Raw genomic sequence first — 17,689 nt, forward strand, 5'->3', positions numbered from 1 at the left:
TTCGACAGGAGTTTTTCACCTGTTGTTTTATGTGGTGTCACTTCACTTGTAATTGCAGACGATAAAGTTCAAAGAATGTGTTACCCAGTCATAGCCCCCTTTTCAAAGCGTCATCTGTCAGCAGGTCAACGTTTTACGTTTAACAATGTGAATTTCCAAGCGTTGATTTTTTTAATAATAGCTAACAGTTTTGTTTTAATTTCTGTGTTTAAACACTTTTAAAAATTAAGTAAAGTAGAATCTGTGCGTGTAAACCATGCACTCAATATATTTTTTGCCTGGTTTTATTATTTTTCTGAGTGAAAAACGCATGTTTCTACGTTTACGCGAACATGTGCTGACTACAGGAGATATGTTAGCATGTGTTGTATGAAAGAGGTTGATGAAAGAGGTCACTTGACAGCCGCCCATGGAATAAAATTCAGAAATATTATGATTTTACATGAGCCGTGTGGCCACCTTTTCAGACAATCATTGCAGAGTGACAGCACGTTGTATTAGTTATGTGCCGTTCACATTGACCTTATCTCCTGATAAGATAGTAATTTACTTCCTTGTTGAAAACAAGCTGGCCTGGTGTCATTCAAAGGAAGACTCCTCAATAGGTAAGTTTCTGCCTTTCTAGTACTCCTCAGCCCCAATCTCAGGTGTAACAAAGGTGGTCTCAGACCTGGTTCAGGTCACGCTGACACTGAGGTATCACGCCGGTGATATAACTGAAATTTAGTCCATTTTGTCAAATTAAATATCACCGTCATTATCCTACATTTCGCTTGATAATATAACATCTGGTATAACAATGGCATACATGTAGCTCTCTACACAATATTATGTACAAGTCGGTGTTTGAAGGGACAGTTTGCTTACCGACTTACATGAAAATACAGTGTGATACTGACACAATGACAAACACAATCTAATGATAGTGGAGGTCATTCAACCGATACATGTGCCATCTCTCATCAGGGTCAGTGTACAGTAATGTGTCACGGATCACGTTGGCGTTGTATTTGACAGTGGATTACAAAGTTAGGGATTTGATGTGCACACATACACGTTTTAAACGGCCATTGCATTCCATCACATAAATGGTAGCCTCCCTGTCCGTTTGGTACTGCTCGGTACTGACTTGGTTGATAGTGCTTTTGAGCTTACCACTCTGACAAAACCGAGAAATACACACATCTCGTAGACCTGCTTTTGGACATTCAATCCCACCCAGCCAAGGTGGATCCGTAGTGGCAGAGTGGGTTTGATGGCAGTTTGTTGATAGCAATTAGGTGACTGACTCTGACAGCGTGGGTTTAACTCAATGGAGCTTGAACCGTTAGGCCACCGCCCAACGGTAGGCATAACTGACGTTAGTTATTCGTGATGTCTGTTATGAAGAAAACAATTTGTTTTCTGATAGTGGGTTCAAATAAAATATGACTTGAATAAGATCACGCAACGCTTTCTGTATCACTCAATATCAGTTGGTGCACGCGTTAGAAGCTCACTTGATCAAAATTGCGAAAGAAATGCTATTTACATTTTGATATCAACTTCGTTATAGTCATAGTGAATGAAATTTAACTAAACCTTCCCTTGACATATTCTTTAGGTATGGCGCATCAAGGCACCATTTATGAAATCGGTTTGTAACATTTGATGTTTTACTTTAATCTCTGTTATTTTTTTAAATGTTCATTGCAGTTCCATAAATCGATTTATTTCAGTACCTGACCTGAGTGCGATGAGATCTGTGTTCTGTATGCTGGTCATCATCCAGGTCGTGGTGGTTCCAGCTGCACAAGGTAAGAATGTGTAGTTTAGTTTCCTCATTACGTTGATATTCCGAGTTAAAACGGGTCCCTGACAACATATGCATGCACCTGTTGTCAGCGGTGTCCAAATTAACTGTGTCTTATCACCTTGAAAGGAAAATAGCCAACTTTTTTCGAATGTAGATCTGTGAACTACGCATTTGATTTCACAATATACTCTGTTTTTACATTATGGATTCCACGTCACAATCTGCTCTGTCAATACATGTAAGTTACTTATCTGTTACATGAGGACCAGGATCAAGTTGTCACTACAGGAACGGATGTACTCCTCCTCCCGACGTGTGTTCAGTGCCTTCTCCAGATTGTCAGACAGACTGGTCCGGAACGTATTGTCAGATGCGTAAGTTCTTGACTGTCACGTTCTCAGCAGTAAAAGTGATACACATAAACACCCAGCATTCATTCATTCATTTACAGTTACGTTTTAATGAGATTCACGCCATGCTTGGTGGAAGTATTTGATATCAGAACATTTTTGTAGTCCCAAAGTCACGGTCACGACAGTAAATGTAGTGATCATCTTTTAGTTGAAATTTTTGGGTTTCGGTGATGTCAGCACCTTCATAATTGCATTATTATGCAATCAGAAGAGACAGTCCATATGCAAGTCCATTGTTCATGTTATCTGCAATGCCGTAAACATTCAATTGTTAGCCAGTCAAATGCCATCAGGTCACTTCCGATCTTTTTTTTGTTCTTTTCCTCTGGTATCAGGTTTTCGTTACTTTATAAGCACTAAACTTTCCATTTGTCGAGTTGTACATATAATAGCAGGTGTATCAGTAATACGTCTATTGTAATTATTTTCACCCAGCAGCAACAGGTGAAACTATGATCTTCGTTATAGTTCAATATCATTCCCAGAACTAACAATTGACATTTTGTGTGAGTGTGTAAGGTTTTGCGCCACTTTTAGCAATATTCCAGAATGGGTTTCACACATTGTACCCATGTGAGGAATCGAATCGACGTGACGAGCGAATGTTTTAACCAGTTTCACCATCGCTCATGAGGTTGTATTGTGTAGGCAGAACCCCACGTTACCCTCACCTCATACTTAAGGAGGAAACATGTCTTACTTTCCATTGTGTATGAAGCATACCTTCACAGACATCACCTACATACAAGGAACACGCTTGTATAAAATTGTTTACACCATTATTATTATAACATTGTATCGTTGTGCCAACAGATAACATAGCACGTGCTAAAAGGGCAAGTCAGAGCAGCACATATTCAGACGGGGGTGTGCGCTATGATGCCGGTAGAGCTGTTGACGGGAATGTCAACACAAAGTTTAATCATGGAAGTTGTTCAGTTACCGATGAACTAGACGGTGGGCATGCAAGCTGGCATGTTTTTCTAGGGGGGACGTTCGTAATCAGTCGGATAACAATATATCTACGTCAAGACAGTAAGTCATGTTTTCTTGCCTCTTTATGAAAACAAAATAAAGTGTAGCACCATAAACACTCTCTGCCTAACAGCGCACCACCGAAACTAAGGACTTGAAAGGTGTGACGTGAATTTACGAACTTATCATTACAGACTTGACAATAAATTTCCTTCAGTAAAGAGTCCACTCTGTAAAACAACATAACATTAGTCGTTTCTCTGGTAAACGCCCCATATATGTTGATTATTCAATATGTATTAAGCACATGTTCTGTTTCAGCCATTGACCACGATCAAGCAATGGAAGTGCTGGTCAACAACAGAACGTGTAGAAAGCTATCTGTGACAGACATCAGAGATTCTGAAACTCATCTGATAAGTAACCCCATGACACTCAGCTGTACACAACCTATCGAGGGCGACACTGTAACAGTTGTAATGGAGGGACAGTATCTAGCACTTTGTGAGGTGCAGGTGTTTGGTAAGAAGAAAGGTAATAATACAGACAGACCCGAAATAACAAAAACATTTAACTACTGCCCCTTGAAAACTGCCATCTCCCCAATACCCACGTCAGTGCCTCAAATAAGATCTACCTAGCAAGTCACAGAGGAAACTTTGTATTAATATTGAAAGGTTTCTTGAATAATTTCAAACAATGATCGTCTAATAAACTTTGTTCAAATGTTTAGATTGTGAAAATATGTGCATGTTGATAAGTAGACTATGAGTAGCCCAGCTTAGAATGTTTCAGTCTGTACATCATGTTTTCGTGTAGATTAGTAGGACTCGGCAAATGCACATACTAAGTTGAAAACGTAAACACAGTTGTAAAACTGACACAAATGTTCCTCACATGCGTGTTCTATGTTGCATCGCCTGCGGGAAAGGTTTCTGGGTAGTAGTCTCAATGTGCTGTCGTCATTGAAATCATGGAAAACAATTCTGCGTTTTGTAGTTTGTGTTTTGGTGCATTGTGTCCCTCATGATGCTAACCAAATCTCTACTTTTCGTCGACCCCACTTCTCACACCACAGAATCCCTCATCACCCACACTGCTCCAAGTCGTGTACACCTAAACCCCTCCACACTCTTTCCTCTCACCATTCAAACCTTCATCACTCGCCCTGACCGTAGTAACCATCTACTACCCGCTATATCTTCTTCTACTCTTACATAAATACTACTAAAACGCATTTCAAATTGACATTATTTTCTAGTTTTTGAAATATAGGATTTCTGTTAAGATAATTAAGAATTCACATCTTTGAGTCACTTCTGAGAAGTTGTCAGATATTTCGTCATCATTCTCACATATGTAGATCAAACAGATGTGTACATGTAGGTGGAAAGGGCAAATATACGATTAACATCCGGTTGTGGTTCAACGTTCCCTTTGCACAACAAGAGGTGCTCTTCCATATTTCTTTCTTACACAACACGTGATATATGTCATGTTCAATAGTGTATGCCGCTCCTGGTGTAATTGATATAGTGTTGTAGTTTGTGTTGAGTGACATCTATTTGTGTTGCAGAGCCATGTCACTGCTCTAATGGCTGTTCAGATTTCCCCAACACTCCATGTTCAAAACCTTCAGTGGGCACAGTTTGTAAACCACCATGGTTCGGAAGCTTTTGCCAAATGGGTAAGACAAATACGGATACAGACGTACCATTCACATGTGTGGTAATTTTTAGATTTTTTTTATACTAAATACACGTGTACTTTATCATGTTTGAATTCCGCCCCTCATGAATGTTGGGCCATACTAAACATAGTGTGTTTGTGAAAAAAATCGTACAGATAACGTTAAGGCGATGTCTTTGGTCGAATTTGTACATTTATTTATAACTGTTAAATTTTTTTCAAGTCTATAGGACGCATTGTGAGCTGTTGTTGGAAAGATTTGTAACAATACAAGAAGTTATTTTTCACTTTGACGCCCATAATGTAATCACTGTTTACCTGACGGGTGTTACTCTATTGAGCATTTATTTAAAACTTTTGTATCTTTGTCAAGGCCGTAGGACGCATTATGAGCTGTTGTTGTAAAGATTATGTCTTCTTAACAATACAAGGAGTTATTTTTCAGTTTGACACTTATAATGTCATCACCTCCACGATCCGCCATGTGACTTGTAACGTGACTGATGTAATGGAGAACTATCTGCCAAGCCACCGAACCTGAACACCCGTCCATTTGTTCGCTTCTTCCTGGCAGTATTGGTTGTTTGGAGCTTCGTCTAAAACACGTTTTAATTGACACTGATGATGAATGTAATCAAGCTCTAGCCTTCTGGCTACTATAGTCAAACTGAACTAAAACTAGCTTTAGTGACACACAATTGTATCTCTGGTACGTGTCTGTTCATTTAATTACAGAAAACATTGCGTTTCAAAAGGCGACAAGACAGAGTAGCAGTTACAGTGAAAGCGGCCGTCCATTCTGTGCTGCGTATGCTATAGATGGGAATACTGACACAGACTTCAGTCAAGGGAGCTGTTCTCACACAGATAACGCAGCTGGTAGTGCTGCCAGCTGGCAGGTTCTCTTTGATGATCATCAGATGTTCAACATCAGCAGGATCAGAATCTACCTGCGAAACGGCTGTGAGTCAAAACGTTTGCAGATTAAATATCTCAATTTAATATGTGCATAATAAAAATAACTTCATCCTCGATGTCTCCTGGGTATACGTTCAGATATGTCTCCGCTATATGTTGGTTGCATCTACGGCTGGGCCAGAAAATTTGCCTGGCTCCGCATTCTCACAGTAGCCAATCAGCTAAGCTGCCGTTACAACCGCGCTTGCAAGAGTCACTGAAGAGAGCACTTGCGACTGCGAATGTTTGTTCGCAGTGTGACTCACATTTTGGGGAAATCAAGGAGACAAATTGACAAGTACGAAAATTGAAAAAAATAAATGCACAAACTCCTCCTACCTCCTTGAGAGTACCTTTGCATCATTTGTACTGCCAAGTTTAATCGGTTAGATAGTTTAAAAAGCGAAAGTGTGTTGGTCGCTCAACTTCACAGCGTAGACACCTGATTGGGTGAAAAGCCAGCCAAGGGAGGTAAAAAATTCATCTTGAAGGGCCCTAGATGCATCCAGGGTATAGTGGGGAGTTATCGGAACGTATACCCTGGAGATATCGAAGATGGAATAACTTGTGACATTGAAGAATAGTTTACTAGTATATCGTTCACATGAATGTAACACTGACAAGCACATTTGTTCCGGTAACGAGAGATCTTATCACATGTAGCTCTACTGAAACAGGAGAAATGGACAAGTAACATATAGTGGGACAAATAAGTTAGGGGTATTGGTATCTTTAGGATTGATATTTTAACAGTGTGTCAATGAACAAATAGACTATTAGTCAGAATTTCAAAATTTACATATATCTATCTTTGTCCAGTATGCGTTAAATCGTCTTGTTTCACAAAGTTCTACTATATTTGATAGTAATCAAAAAGAGCCGATGGGGCAGTCTAGTGGTTAAAGCATTGACTCCTCACGCCTAAGGTCCAGGTTCGATTTCCAACATGTGCACGACGATGAAGCCCATTTTTTGTGTCCCCAGCTTTAACATTGCTTAAATATTGCTAAAAGCTGCATAAAGCCCAAACTAGGAATACAGTACAAGCAGCTGGTTGTTTGAATGTATGAAAGTATTACCACCAACGATGACGTTTTTATATCAGTCGACCGTAATGCCTATACAATTTGTAAAACTAGTCTTCACTCGGCGACTATGCTTGTCGTAAGAGGCGACTAACGGGATCGGGTGGTCAGGCTCGCTGACTTGGTTGACACATGTCATCGGTTCCCAATTGCGCAGATCGATGCTCATGTTGTTGATCACTGGATTGTCTGGTCCAGACTCGATTATTTACAGACCGCCGCCATATAGCTCGAATATTGCTGAAAGCGGCGTAAAAGTAAACTCACTCACTCACTCTTCACACGGCGAGGCATGTCGCGCGTGTGTCTCTTGGTGTCGTCTTCAGAGTGTCTGTCCAATCATGTGGCTTGTTTTATCACATGCGATCGGTTGTTTAGCTGACATGGTCGTTGCAAATTGACGATATGTGGAAGGTAAACATATATCGCTCTGAAAGACAACGCGTCATCTGTAAACGGGAAAACAAAAAATACTACGTAGTAGTATGGTCCGGTGAACCTACTACGGACAAAGTGCAGTGAAATTGCTCGGTCCAACAAACACCTTTATCTGGGGCTGCAACTATCGATCTGGGGCTGCAACTATCGATAGGTTGCGTCTGTAGAGTCTCCGGTAGCAATTTGTTGGTATCACTGGTAGAAATGAAATACTGTCGATGCATCAATATTATGTGTGACTATCAATGGTTTAGTAACTGATTTCAGGTCGTAGTTATTTTTTCTTATTATATACTTATGTTGTTGTTTGGGTGGAGACTTGCAGCTTAACTGAGTTTATATTTCAACTGTTTATTTGATCAGGGTTTCAAGTTTCTTGTCAGTTTTTAAAGATGACTGAAACTATTTCAACTTGTTTTTATACCATATAAACTATATCCTCATTTTGGAAAATGACTCCAAATGAGACAATTCAAGGAGAAAAAGTATTGTAATAGCATTTTTTTTTTGCAATAGTTGGTCACAATAGGTATTGCATTAGTATGTTGTAACAGACGTTGTAACGCTATTGCAATAATTGTCTCCCCTTCAATAGTCACCCCTACCTTCACCGAGCCACTCCATAGCCCACGTCTGGGTCTTTCGAGGATCCGAAAACATGTCACGTGATCAGCATCAACGTTATTACTCCAGTGCAGCTGTCGGATCCCGGGGTTATTTTATGTTTATGGTATTTGTAAGAGGGGCAACCAGCGTGGATGTCGAGCATGAAGATTATATTGCTGCTATCGTATCCCATGTGAAAGGACCTACTGCGTGTGGCACGTGCAAGCTACTGGATGTTTCTGGTCTTAACTACAGGCCTTAGAGAAATAAACGTTCTTGAATAGAATGTTTGGAAGCACTATTCTTTGTTGGTATTAGTATTAACGTTAACATGTTTATTCCACGATCCTCTACTTTACTTGGATAAGAATATGCGACGACTTTCATTCAGTTTTCATTTTATTTTCAATTTCATTTTAATGGTTTTAAGATTTCGACCGCAACCAAGGCCTGCAAGTGCTTGTGAATGGCGCTCCTTGTAACCCTGCGAGTGGAGCTAGAACTGACTGGACAAGTGGATCTGTGCCAAACCCTCTCAACATCACGTGCCAACCCGCCATGAGGGGAAACAATGTTACCATAACCATATCCGGGACATATCTGGCATTATGCGAGGTTCAGGTTTTTGGTAAGTTTGATCCGACATCGAGAGATCGTTTGTTGCTCATGATATAGTTGACACAATGCTGGTAATATAGTGAGAGAATATAACCTAATCAGCGAAAACACTACTCTTGTTGTTCAGAAAAGTGCGATAATATATCCGACATTTTGAAAGACTGCCCTCTAACCATGCCGTACAGAATGACAACCTTAGTACCTTAATGTGTATATGTATCAATACTTATGAAGAGGTATTTGTATAACAGATAATTTACACTATCATTATGTGGTAGTGATTATTAGTTAGAAATGAATGGTAGGTGAACAATTAGCATAAACAAGATTTATGATGTAATATATTTATAGGTGTAATTTTCATTTTAGAATGCTTTCTGAAGCTGTAGATATTAGTGATGGCATTTTCTTCAATAGTGTGAACATGAAATCACACCCACAACGTTACTATTCACACAACGGATGCATGTACAGCTTCCGAATTCTTAGTACATCGATCATATTCTGAAAACAAACATTAGAGAATAACATCTTGTGGAAAGGAATTTTGAACTTTGTATTTTTGCAGTACAATACGTACGATGCCGCCAACAGGTGACAACGTATTTACAATGTATCTATGGTTTCATGTGGCACAACCTGCACAAAGTAACAATAGTAATTACTAGTCTGCAGACAGCTCAATGAAAACTGCACATCCGGCCGGTGATTTTGGTCAAAGGAAGCTCTTGCTGTAAATTTAAAATTTAAACATTTTAGGTGTGTAAGGTTGTAGACATTCAAGACTGTAAATCATAATTTACAAACAACGAGGTTATATTCTCGAAACTCCTGACTTTGTGTTCATACCAAAAGCGGGGAAAAGGCAATGTTCGACGACCTTTGCTCAAAACATGGAATCCACCACGTCTGGGTTTCAGTGAGACATGTTCAACCAAGAAGCGATAAAGAGTAGTCAAACAATCAGCCTGGTTCCCTGGGTCTGATGCGCCTGCGCTAACGCTCCGACACTGACCCAGGCAACCACTGCCGCATGGCGGCATTCACTGCATTTACTATAGAAAAATCCGAAGACGGGGGGTTAGAAGTTTTTCATAGCATTTTCATCGATACTATGGCAAAGTGTACGTCACCAGAAGAACGGTCATCCTTACGTTCAGTTTTGGAAAACAAAGCAGTTTGCATCTTCATTTTTGAGGAATATGATGACGTGTAATTCGTTGTCAACTAATTTGATTAAATTCAAGAAGTTATCTTATTAATAAGAAAATACGGTTTACTTGTAGTTAACAAACAAACAATAATCACAGAAAATGATTATAACTAATTGTGGTCATGGGGATTTTAGAACATTTGAGAGCCACCAGTAACTACTGTATACTCTTTAAAAAAAGTAGGGGATAATGAACTTGAACAAAACGTTTCAAGGACAGGCATCTTATGAACGCACCACCATTTCCTTCTATTAGCATGGGGTCCCATTCTTGATCTTGACGCTTTTTTTTCAAAAATGTCAAGAATGTTTCTAGTCGTTTGCTTTAAAATGAAAATCGTATACAGGCAAATTACATGCCATACACCAACCATCTTTCCAAAGCGACTACATTCCAAATAACTATGGTCGTAAGGAAGTGCAAATGGTGATGCACTCTCAAAACATTCAGTATTATCATATCAACATTGATATTTTTAATCGTAAACAAGCAAAAAATGAAGATCCCCTATTTTTTAATAAGTTTATTTGCGAGTCATAATCAAAATAATATACTAAGCAACTGATTGTCAGTGTGACTTTTATTCATGTGACCTCTTTCCTACATTCTGATATCCATTGTTAATTTTGACAATAAAAAGTATATTACAAACATACTCAAACTGATGTCCTTTTAGTTTGCAGTGATGGATGGTTTGGCTCTGACTGTAGCCAGCAGTGTCAGTGTCTAAATACATCTGAAGTATGTGACAAGGAGACTGGCTACTGTACGAGTGGATGTCCAGCTGGGAAACAAGGACCAGGATGTCAGCAAGGTATCTTACACCTCACTCCATATCATCTATAATATTCTCTCAAAGGTCACACGCAGCCTAAAAATCAAATATAATTAAAACACGGTTATCACTAATTCATAATATATGAAATGAATTGCTGATTCAGAAAAACAATCCGAAATAAACAGAATTATAAGCGTATAATCGCAAATCAAAAGTGCAATATTTTTTCTTGGGTTTACCTCCCTCGAACGAAGCAGCCGCAATACCAAACCCAGTCAGAGCTAGCTTTTCTTCATGTAGTCTGTCAGTGTTTAACGTTCCCTTCCCTCTTCTCTAACCAACCGAACATTTAAATATAGTTTTCACTGTTTCATATCTTTGGATAAAATAATTTACGGTTTGTATGAACAGACCTTTCGGATTTATTTGTTTACGCACTTATATATGTGTTATACAACTCATGTGTCAAATTACATCAGGCTGTTTCTCTTATAAATACTTTGACTTGTTGACATCTTTTACTGTGTGTTTACTCTGCGTTTACTCTGCGTGAGGTTTTGTCTCAGTTCATTGATATTACTGTTAGTACTATTGGGATAGGATTTTTTTATATCCGAGAACAGATTCACGTCATCAGTATGTTCTTATGGTATCAACGAAGTCTGAAAGGAAGACCTTGAGTTTTCGAACTGCATAATCATTGCTGTGCGAACAGAACCACTCTCTACCTCAAATGACAACAGCACTGTCTTTGCTACCACTTATAGCGGCCATCACACTTTCTTTGACAGCGTTAAATGGGTCAGTCTCCCATATGTTAACCTGTATTTATAAGTGTAGATTTCATAGTTGATGTCATGTAAGAACAAGATATGTTATTATACTTGTAGTTTGCAGTGATGGTTGGTTTGGCTCTGACTGTAGCAAGCGGTGTCAGTGTCTAGATACATCTGAAGTATGTGACAAGGAGACTGGCTACTGTAGGAGTGGATGTGCTGCTGGGAAACAAGGACCAGGATGTCAGCAAGGTATCTTACACCTCACTCTATATTATCTATAATATGCTCTTAAAGTGTACACGTATTGTGTCACCAAAATGTTTTAACTCCAAGCCCCTTTAGTCTCTGTGTTCAGTAAGAAGAAATACGCATGGTTACAATAACTGGGCAAGTAAAATCACACATACATTACACGTGATACTTTTCTTACAGTCTGGCAATTTTTTTCAATCCTTACAGACTGTGACCAGCATTTCTATGGTGTCAACTGTTCTTCTGCCTGTGGTCAGTGCCTCGGTTTGACCGACTGTGAAAAGGATAACGGAACCTGCACACAGGGATGTCAACCTGGCTACCGATCCCCCTACTGTAAAGGTGAAAATGTCTTTTTACCGATGTACCAAATACCCAATGGGTTATGTTAACGCAGCAGCTATAATTTCGATGGAAATGCAAATTGTATTGTCATCGGTGAAAGACTCCGGGATTACAAATTATGAGTTCTTAGACTAACACACGTTTTTGAAATTGTGTGATTTTAAGAAATACCTGTATGTTTGTTTAGCCCAGACTCCGGGATTACAAATTATGAGTTCTTAGACTAACACACGTTTTTGAAATTGTGTGATTTTAAGAAATACCTGTATGTTTGTTTAGCCCTCCTCGTCATAATTAAGCCAGAACTCCCTACTCAGATCGCTACAAATAGTGCGAGAGGTATTGATGTTTTTTTATTAAATCTGTTTAATTCTGATGTAGGACAATAACTATTGTTTTTGTTTAGCGTACCGGAGGTAAATAGGGTGAGGTTCAGGCAATCCAAATGTGCACTGACTTTGGTACATTGTGTTGATATTTGTCGAAGGGTGTAAGCCAAATGCAAGACGACAGATTTTGTTGCAAGATTTCTTTTAAAATGCCATGCTGATACTTATGTGGAAGGTATATCGGTTGCAGCAGGATGAAACCTCAGCAACAAAGGATAGTTTTAGAAAGTATCGTTATTCTCCCAGGAGTGACCAATTAACGTAGGTGCATGGTTTCGCCAAGTAAGGAATCTTTTAAAGCCAAGTTTTCTCAAATATGCTGTACATGTGACTCGCCGTGCGGATTGCATGACCTCAAAAACGATTTTAGACGAGGCTAATTCTTGTAGTCTTACTTGCAACTCTTTACGGCGTGTTATATATATATATAAATTACAGCACACTCTGACAACACAAGACATTATAGTATTACGGTTCTTAGCCATTCTCAGTCACTCTTTGAATGCAGAAATCCTCGTGTAATTGACAATGAAGTCAGTTACGCTTCCATTTGCGATTAATTAACGGCCATGTCCTGGGACGAAAGCAAGGGAGGTACCTGTGGATAAGGCCACCACCATATCTCTTATTATATGAGCGCTCTGCTTGCTCCTTTATTAGGTGAATGGTATGGCGTATCAGGTTATGAATGTCATTTGCTTCGTGAAATGGATCGGTGGTCCTAAACATATTTGCTCAGTATATTGTGTTGATTCAATTCGTTGGGATTGTACCTGTTCCAAAATCGAATGTGCTGTAACAATTCATGCGTGAAACGCACGGGGAAAATGAACTTCTCGATATTTATCAGACAACCTGTCTCCCTCTTGTTTCAAGTGGATGGTTCGGTGGGGCGTTCAAAGTATGGAAATTGGGGTCATTTGTCAGGTCGTGGATCATCCTATATGTGTTTACCAGTACTACCTGGTAAATAATTGTGGAATGAAAGTATACTCTTTGTGCTGCTTACAGCCATTTGTGATCAGTTCAGGTATTGTTAGGAGCCCTGGACTTAGGAATTCCCAATTGGTAGACAATGTTCAAGGAGGATCACTTCAGTTTGCTATCCAGAAAAACAGAGAAAGTTGTCATCTTGAAATCGAGTGCTTGTGCATTTATTCTGGATTTATGTGGTCATAAGTTGTTTCACAAGCGCAGGTAAAGTTAAAAACAGCACTCTCGTCGCATGAGGGACGTCTTCTAAAGGTGATACAAGTTATGTTGGAGAAGAGAGCCTAACGGTCAAGTCTGATCATTTGGGCGAGACTCACGGTGTGTATAGTTACCTCCCCTTAGCAAGAATTCACAAGTTGATAGTTTTAAAGGAGGTATTAGACACATACAGCGATTTCTTTATACCTAATTATACCTAATCCTAATTTTCAGCTGTTTGATTAAGTTTGCCTTCTTTGAGGGTCTGCCACGGGAAAAATGTATTTGCATTCATTCGACAGGCTCCCCACAGCATATGGCTCTATATCGGAAGGGTAACTGTATATGAAGGTTTCCTTACACCTATCGAAAGTAAAGTATCTCTAATATTGTCTATAGACAACAAAACGGTTCGTCCCTTATATCATATATATTATTTGTGGCTTAATGAAATTAAGGCAAAACTGTATAAACGTCAAACAGAATATAAAAATAATGTTACTATGACTCTCACTAACACCTCGAAGAATATTCAAATAATTTCATTCAAGAACTTCTGGTCTGGTCGTACAACGACCAACTGTATTTAAAAAACAATCTCCTAAAACGAAAGCTGACATGACCGTATGCATGTTCAAACCGCTCTTCAGTGATATTTGTGTTACATCATCTAGATTCCAATAGTACCGTCACTGAATGAGACAGGACTGCCTCAGTGACGGCGCGGTACAGGGCATACAAACAGCAGACATGATAAATGTCACGAGACATTTCTGAATCACTTACTCATACCTGGGCAATAACAAATGAGCATTGTAAACTGGCATCAGGAATAAGTGGATAGAGGTCCACAAGTGAGCAAACATTATCTTCAACAGTTCTCTTTCAGTATATTTCAGTCTATCAATTATGTATGTATGTATGTATGTATGTATGTATGTATGTATGTATGTATGTATGTATGTATGTATGTATGTATGTATGTATGTATGTATGTATGTATGTATGTATGTATGTATGTATGTCCAAAATCTGTGAGAACATCAGATGAGCTAGTGATATAGTTTTTAGGTAAATATCTAAACAAGGGTTATTTTGTTGTATGTTTTCTTTCAACATTATTCCAACAGCATGTGTCCCGGGGAAGTTCGGTGTAAACTGTTCAGCCACCTGTGGTCACTGCAAGGATGGGCCTGAATGTGACCAGTTAACTGGCCACTGTGAAAGGGGATGTTTGCCAGGATACGTCCCACCACTCTGTCAGAAAGGTTAGCGGTGTTACCCAAACTCTTAAAACTGTATGACAAACATTGACGTATCTTAACTACCTTTACACATTACTTTCTAAATACTTTGGAAATAGTATACTGTGGGCAAAGTATGACTTCGTGTCCCGATTGTTGATTAACTACAGTTCGTCAGTGAGTTACACTGACTTAGCTTTTGAAGGCATTTTTGCTCACAGAAATTTCCTCCTGTTGAAACCTGTTTGATTTCAGAATGTGGAGATTACACATACGGTCTGAACTGTTCCGGAGTCTGCAGCTGTCTGAACCAGTGTGAGGTGTGTGACAAAGTCACAGGTAAATGTGGAACTGGCTACCAGAAAACAGCAACAACGACAACAACAACAATAACATCAACAGCATCAGGAACATCAGAGCAATGTCAATGCGATTGTCACGGTAATATATACAATGATACTTGTAAACAAAAAATCACTGTCAAATTGCCGGCTGCTATCTGAGCCAGTGTTCATATCTGAATGCCCTGTTAATGAGAATTCATATTGTGTAGTATATAATTATCGACTTAATCCGAGATGCAAACACTTAAGCGCTTTCATTAGGAAATAGTCAATGAGAAATTCACGTGTGTATTATCAGTTTGACATAATTCTGGTATTAAGGACACATGTTACTAGCTAGAATATTTGTGTTCTTAAGTGCTGTGGTGTGTTTTGTTGCAATCTACATCTAAAGACTTTTTAATCACAATAACACTAAATTCGAACATTTAGGCATCTCATCTAGTGCTTCATGTGTCTCATGATGAATAATCACGTATCAGTTTAATAATTAAACGCTTGTACAGATAAGTTTATCTCAGGGTTGAACATAAAGGAAGTTAGAACTCTTACAAGGGTGTTGCTGTCAGTTTGTTTTACCCCAACAGGCCCTGCGAATCCAGCCAAAGCTGATAATACAGGCAATACAACAGGTAAGACTATTTCCAACACGTGCGTCGTTTTTGTCACGGAAAATGTTTTTCACATTTAACTTACATACATACATAACAAACGTGCACTCTTCAGTCTTCACTTACAGAACATATACGAAATAGTAAACTAAATTCCTGTTTCAGACGTTCGCTTCATCGTCGTCTGTTGTCTGATGGCGCTTTTTCTCGTGTACTCAGTTGTGACAACAACAGTTATTATAAGGTAAAATTAATTTAACTTTGTGTCTATCCTGGATGGCTTTTTTTTCTTACATCCAAAAAACATCTAAGATTACTGTACAGTTTAAATGTCAGCATTCACATCACCAGAGATTGTTTACATGCATACACCTAGGTACATTACATGCATGCATCCTGGGTTTACTTAATACTTTTACTTTTACAGTATTAAAATTCTTACTCCCTGAACACGGATATGAGACAAGGGATGTGACTAACCTTTTTCGTCATGTGTCTTTCAGACTCCGAGGACAAAAAGCCCAAACACAAGCTGAACTTGAGAAACAATACATATCACTGGAAACTCGGGGCGAATCATCTGTCTATGACGTCATTGCCGGAACTCACACATACTGCAATGACGTACAACCTGGGAACAGTAATTATGAAAACACCAACACGCAAGTGAAGAAACGGGATGAGAATTCATTGTAGATGCCAACATCAGTCACGTGGCTCATGGAGACATATATGACTCCATTCCATGGAAACATAACACATGTTCTTGTCTCATCGTCAGTACAGGTGTACCTAAAGGGGACGCACAGACTTACTCTGCTGTCGCACTTTGAGAGATGTAATTGTGTTCATGACTGCTTCTATTTACGGCAGTGATGCATCTCGTTTGAACTCTAACTCATTTGTTAGTTCGACATCTCGGCCTCATCATATATAGCTGTGAAACGCAACTAACAGGATGTTAGTGGCCAGACTTGCTGACTGGGTGGATGCATGTCGTCATATACCAATTACGTAGATCGATGCTCATGATGTTGATCACTGGATTGTCTTCTCCAGACTTGATTATTTACAGACCGTCGTCGTATGGCTGGTATAGTGCTGAGTGTGGCGTTAACCAACCAGCTTCTGAAATGACACTTCACCTGCTGGAACTGTTCACACTGCAAGACAGCAGAAGAGTGCCAAGGTAGAACACTGATAATATGAACATTTAGGCCAGAACCTGAAATAAATGGAATTTGAATGACTTGAGGGGCGGTTTTCTTTTCCTATTATTAGGAATTATTGCAATGAAATATTTATTGTGGGTGCCCTTTTAGAGAGACATGTGGCCAGTTTTATAATGCAAGAATCACCTATTTTTGAAATCGGTTTGGTTCATTAGTTATCCATTTAAGAGCAGCACACACACACCACCAGTGTTCATAAAAGAACAAGCACTGGAATATGTGTACCCCATACCTTCAGTTGTTGGAAGTCTATAACCTGTTATAATATTGTATCGCCCTGTATAGTTCAAATGTTTTAAGAATGTCATTGCCGCAACCCAGATCTTAATGAGCCTCGACGTTTTGTGATATACAGCTTAAAGCATTAACTGTAGATGAGATGTGGTTCGGGAAACACTTCCTAATAATAGTATATATTGTGGTCGAGGATGCAGGACAGACATACCCTTCCAGCTGTGACATTATTTCCCAGCCACTCAATATCAGTTTGCGTTCAGCTAGGAAGGTAGTTGGGACTCGAGGCTTTGCCCTATCGAGCCGTGAAGGTTTGAATTGGCCTTCAGTAACCCATGCTTGTAATAATTAAGAGGTGACTAACGGGATCAGGTGGTAATGTTTGCTGACTTGGTTGACACGTTTCATCTCATCCCAACTGTGTAGGTCGATGCTCATGATGTCAATCACTGGGCTGGGTTGATTACAGACAGCAGCCTTACAGTGTGGATATTGCCGAA

At 39.3% G+C, this 17,689-nt stretch overlaps 1 protein-coding gene across 1 annotated transcript; it reads left to right on the forward strand.

The window, feature by feature from the left end:
- The first annotated feature begins 554 nt into the window (after positions 1-554).
- LOC137259762 (multiple epidermal growth factor-like domains protein 6) lies at positions 555-16,974 on the forward strand. The gene is made up of 16 exons (XM_067797374.1): positions 555-605; positions 1,719-1,796; positions 2,065-2,169; positions 3,022-3,243; positions 3,505-3,717; positions 4,760-4,870; positions 5,608-5,835; positions 8,389-8,586; positions 10,467-10,604; positions 11,459-11,596; positions 11,807-11,941; positions 14,655-14,792; positions 15,024-15,209; positions 15,700-15,744; positions 15,889-15,967; positions 16,227-16,974. The coding sequence occupies exons 2-16, from the start codon at positions 1,736-1,738 to the stop codon at positions 16,417-16,419; spliced, it is 2,190 nt and encodes a 729-aa protein (XP_067653475.1). The 5' UTR covers positions 555-605; positions 1,719-1,735; the 3' UTR covers positions 16,420-16,974.
- The last annotated feature ends 715 nt before the right edge of the window (positions 16,975-17,689 follow it).

This window comes from Haliotis asinina, chromosome 13, assembly GCF_037392515.1.
Source record: "Haliotis asinina isolate JCU_RB_2024 chromosome 13, JCU_Hal_asi_v2, whole genome shotgun sequence".
NCBI lineage: Eukaryota > Metazoa > Mollusca > Gastropoda > Lepetellida > Haliotidae > Haliotis > Haliotis asinina.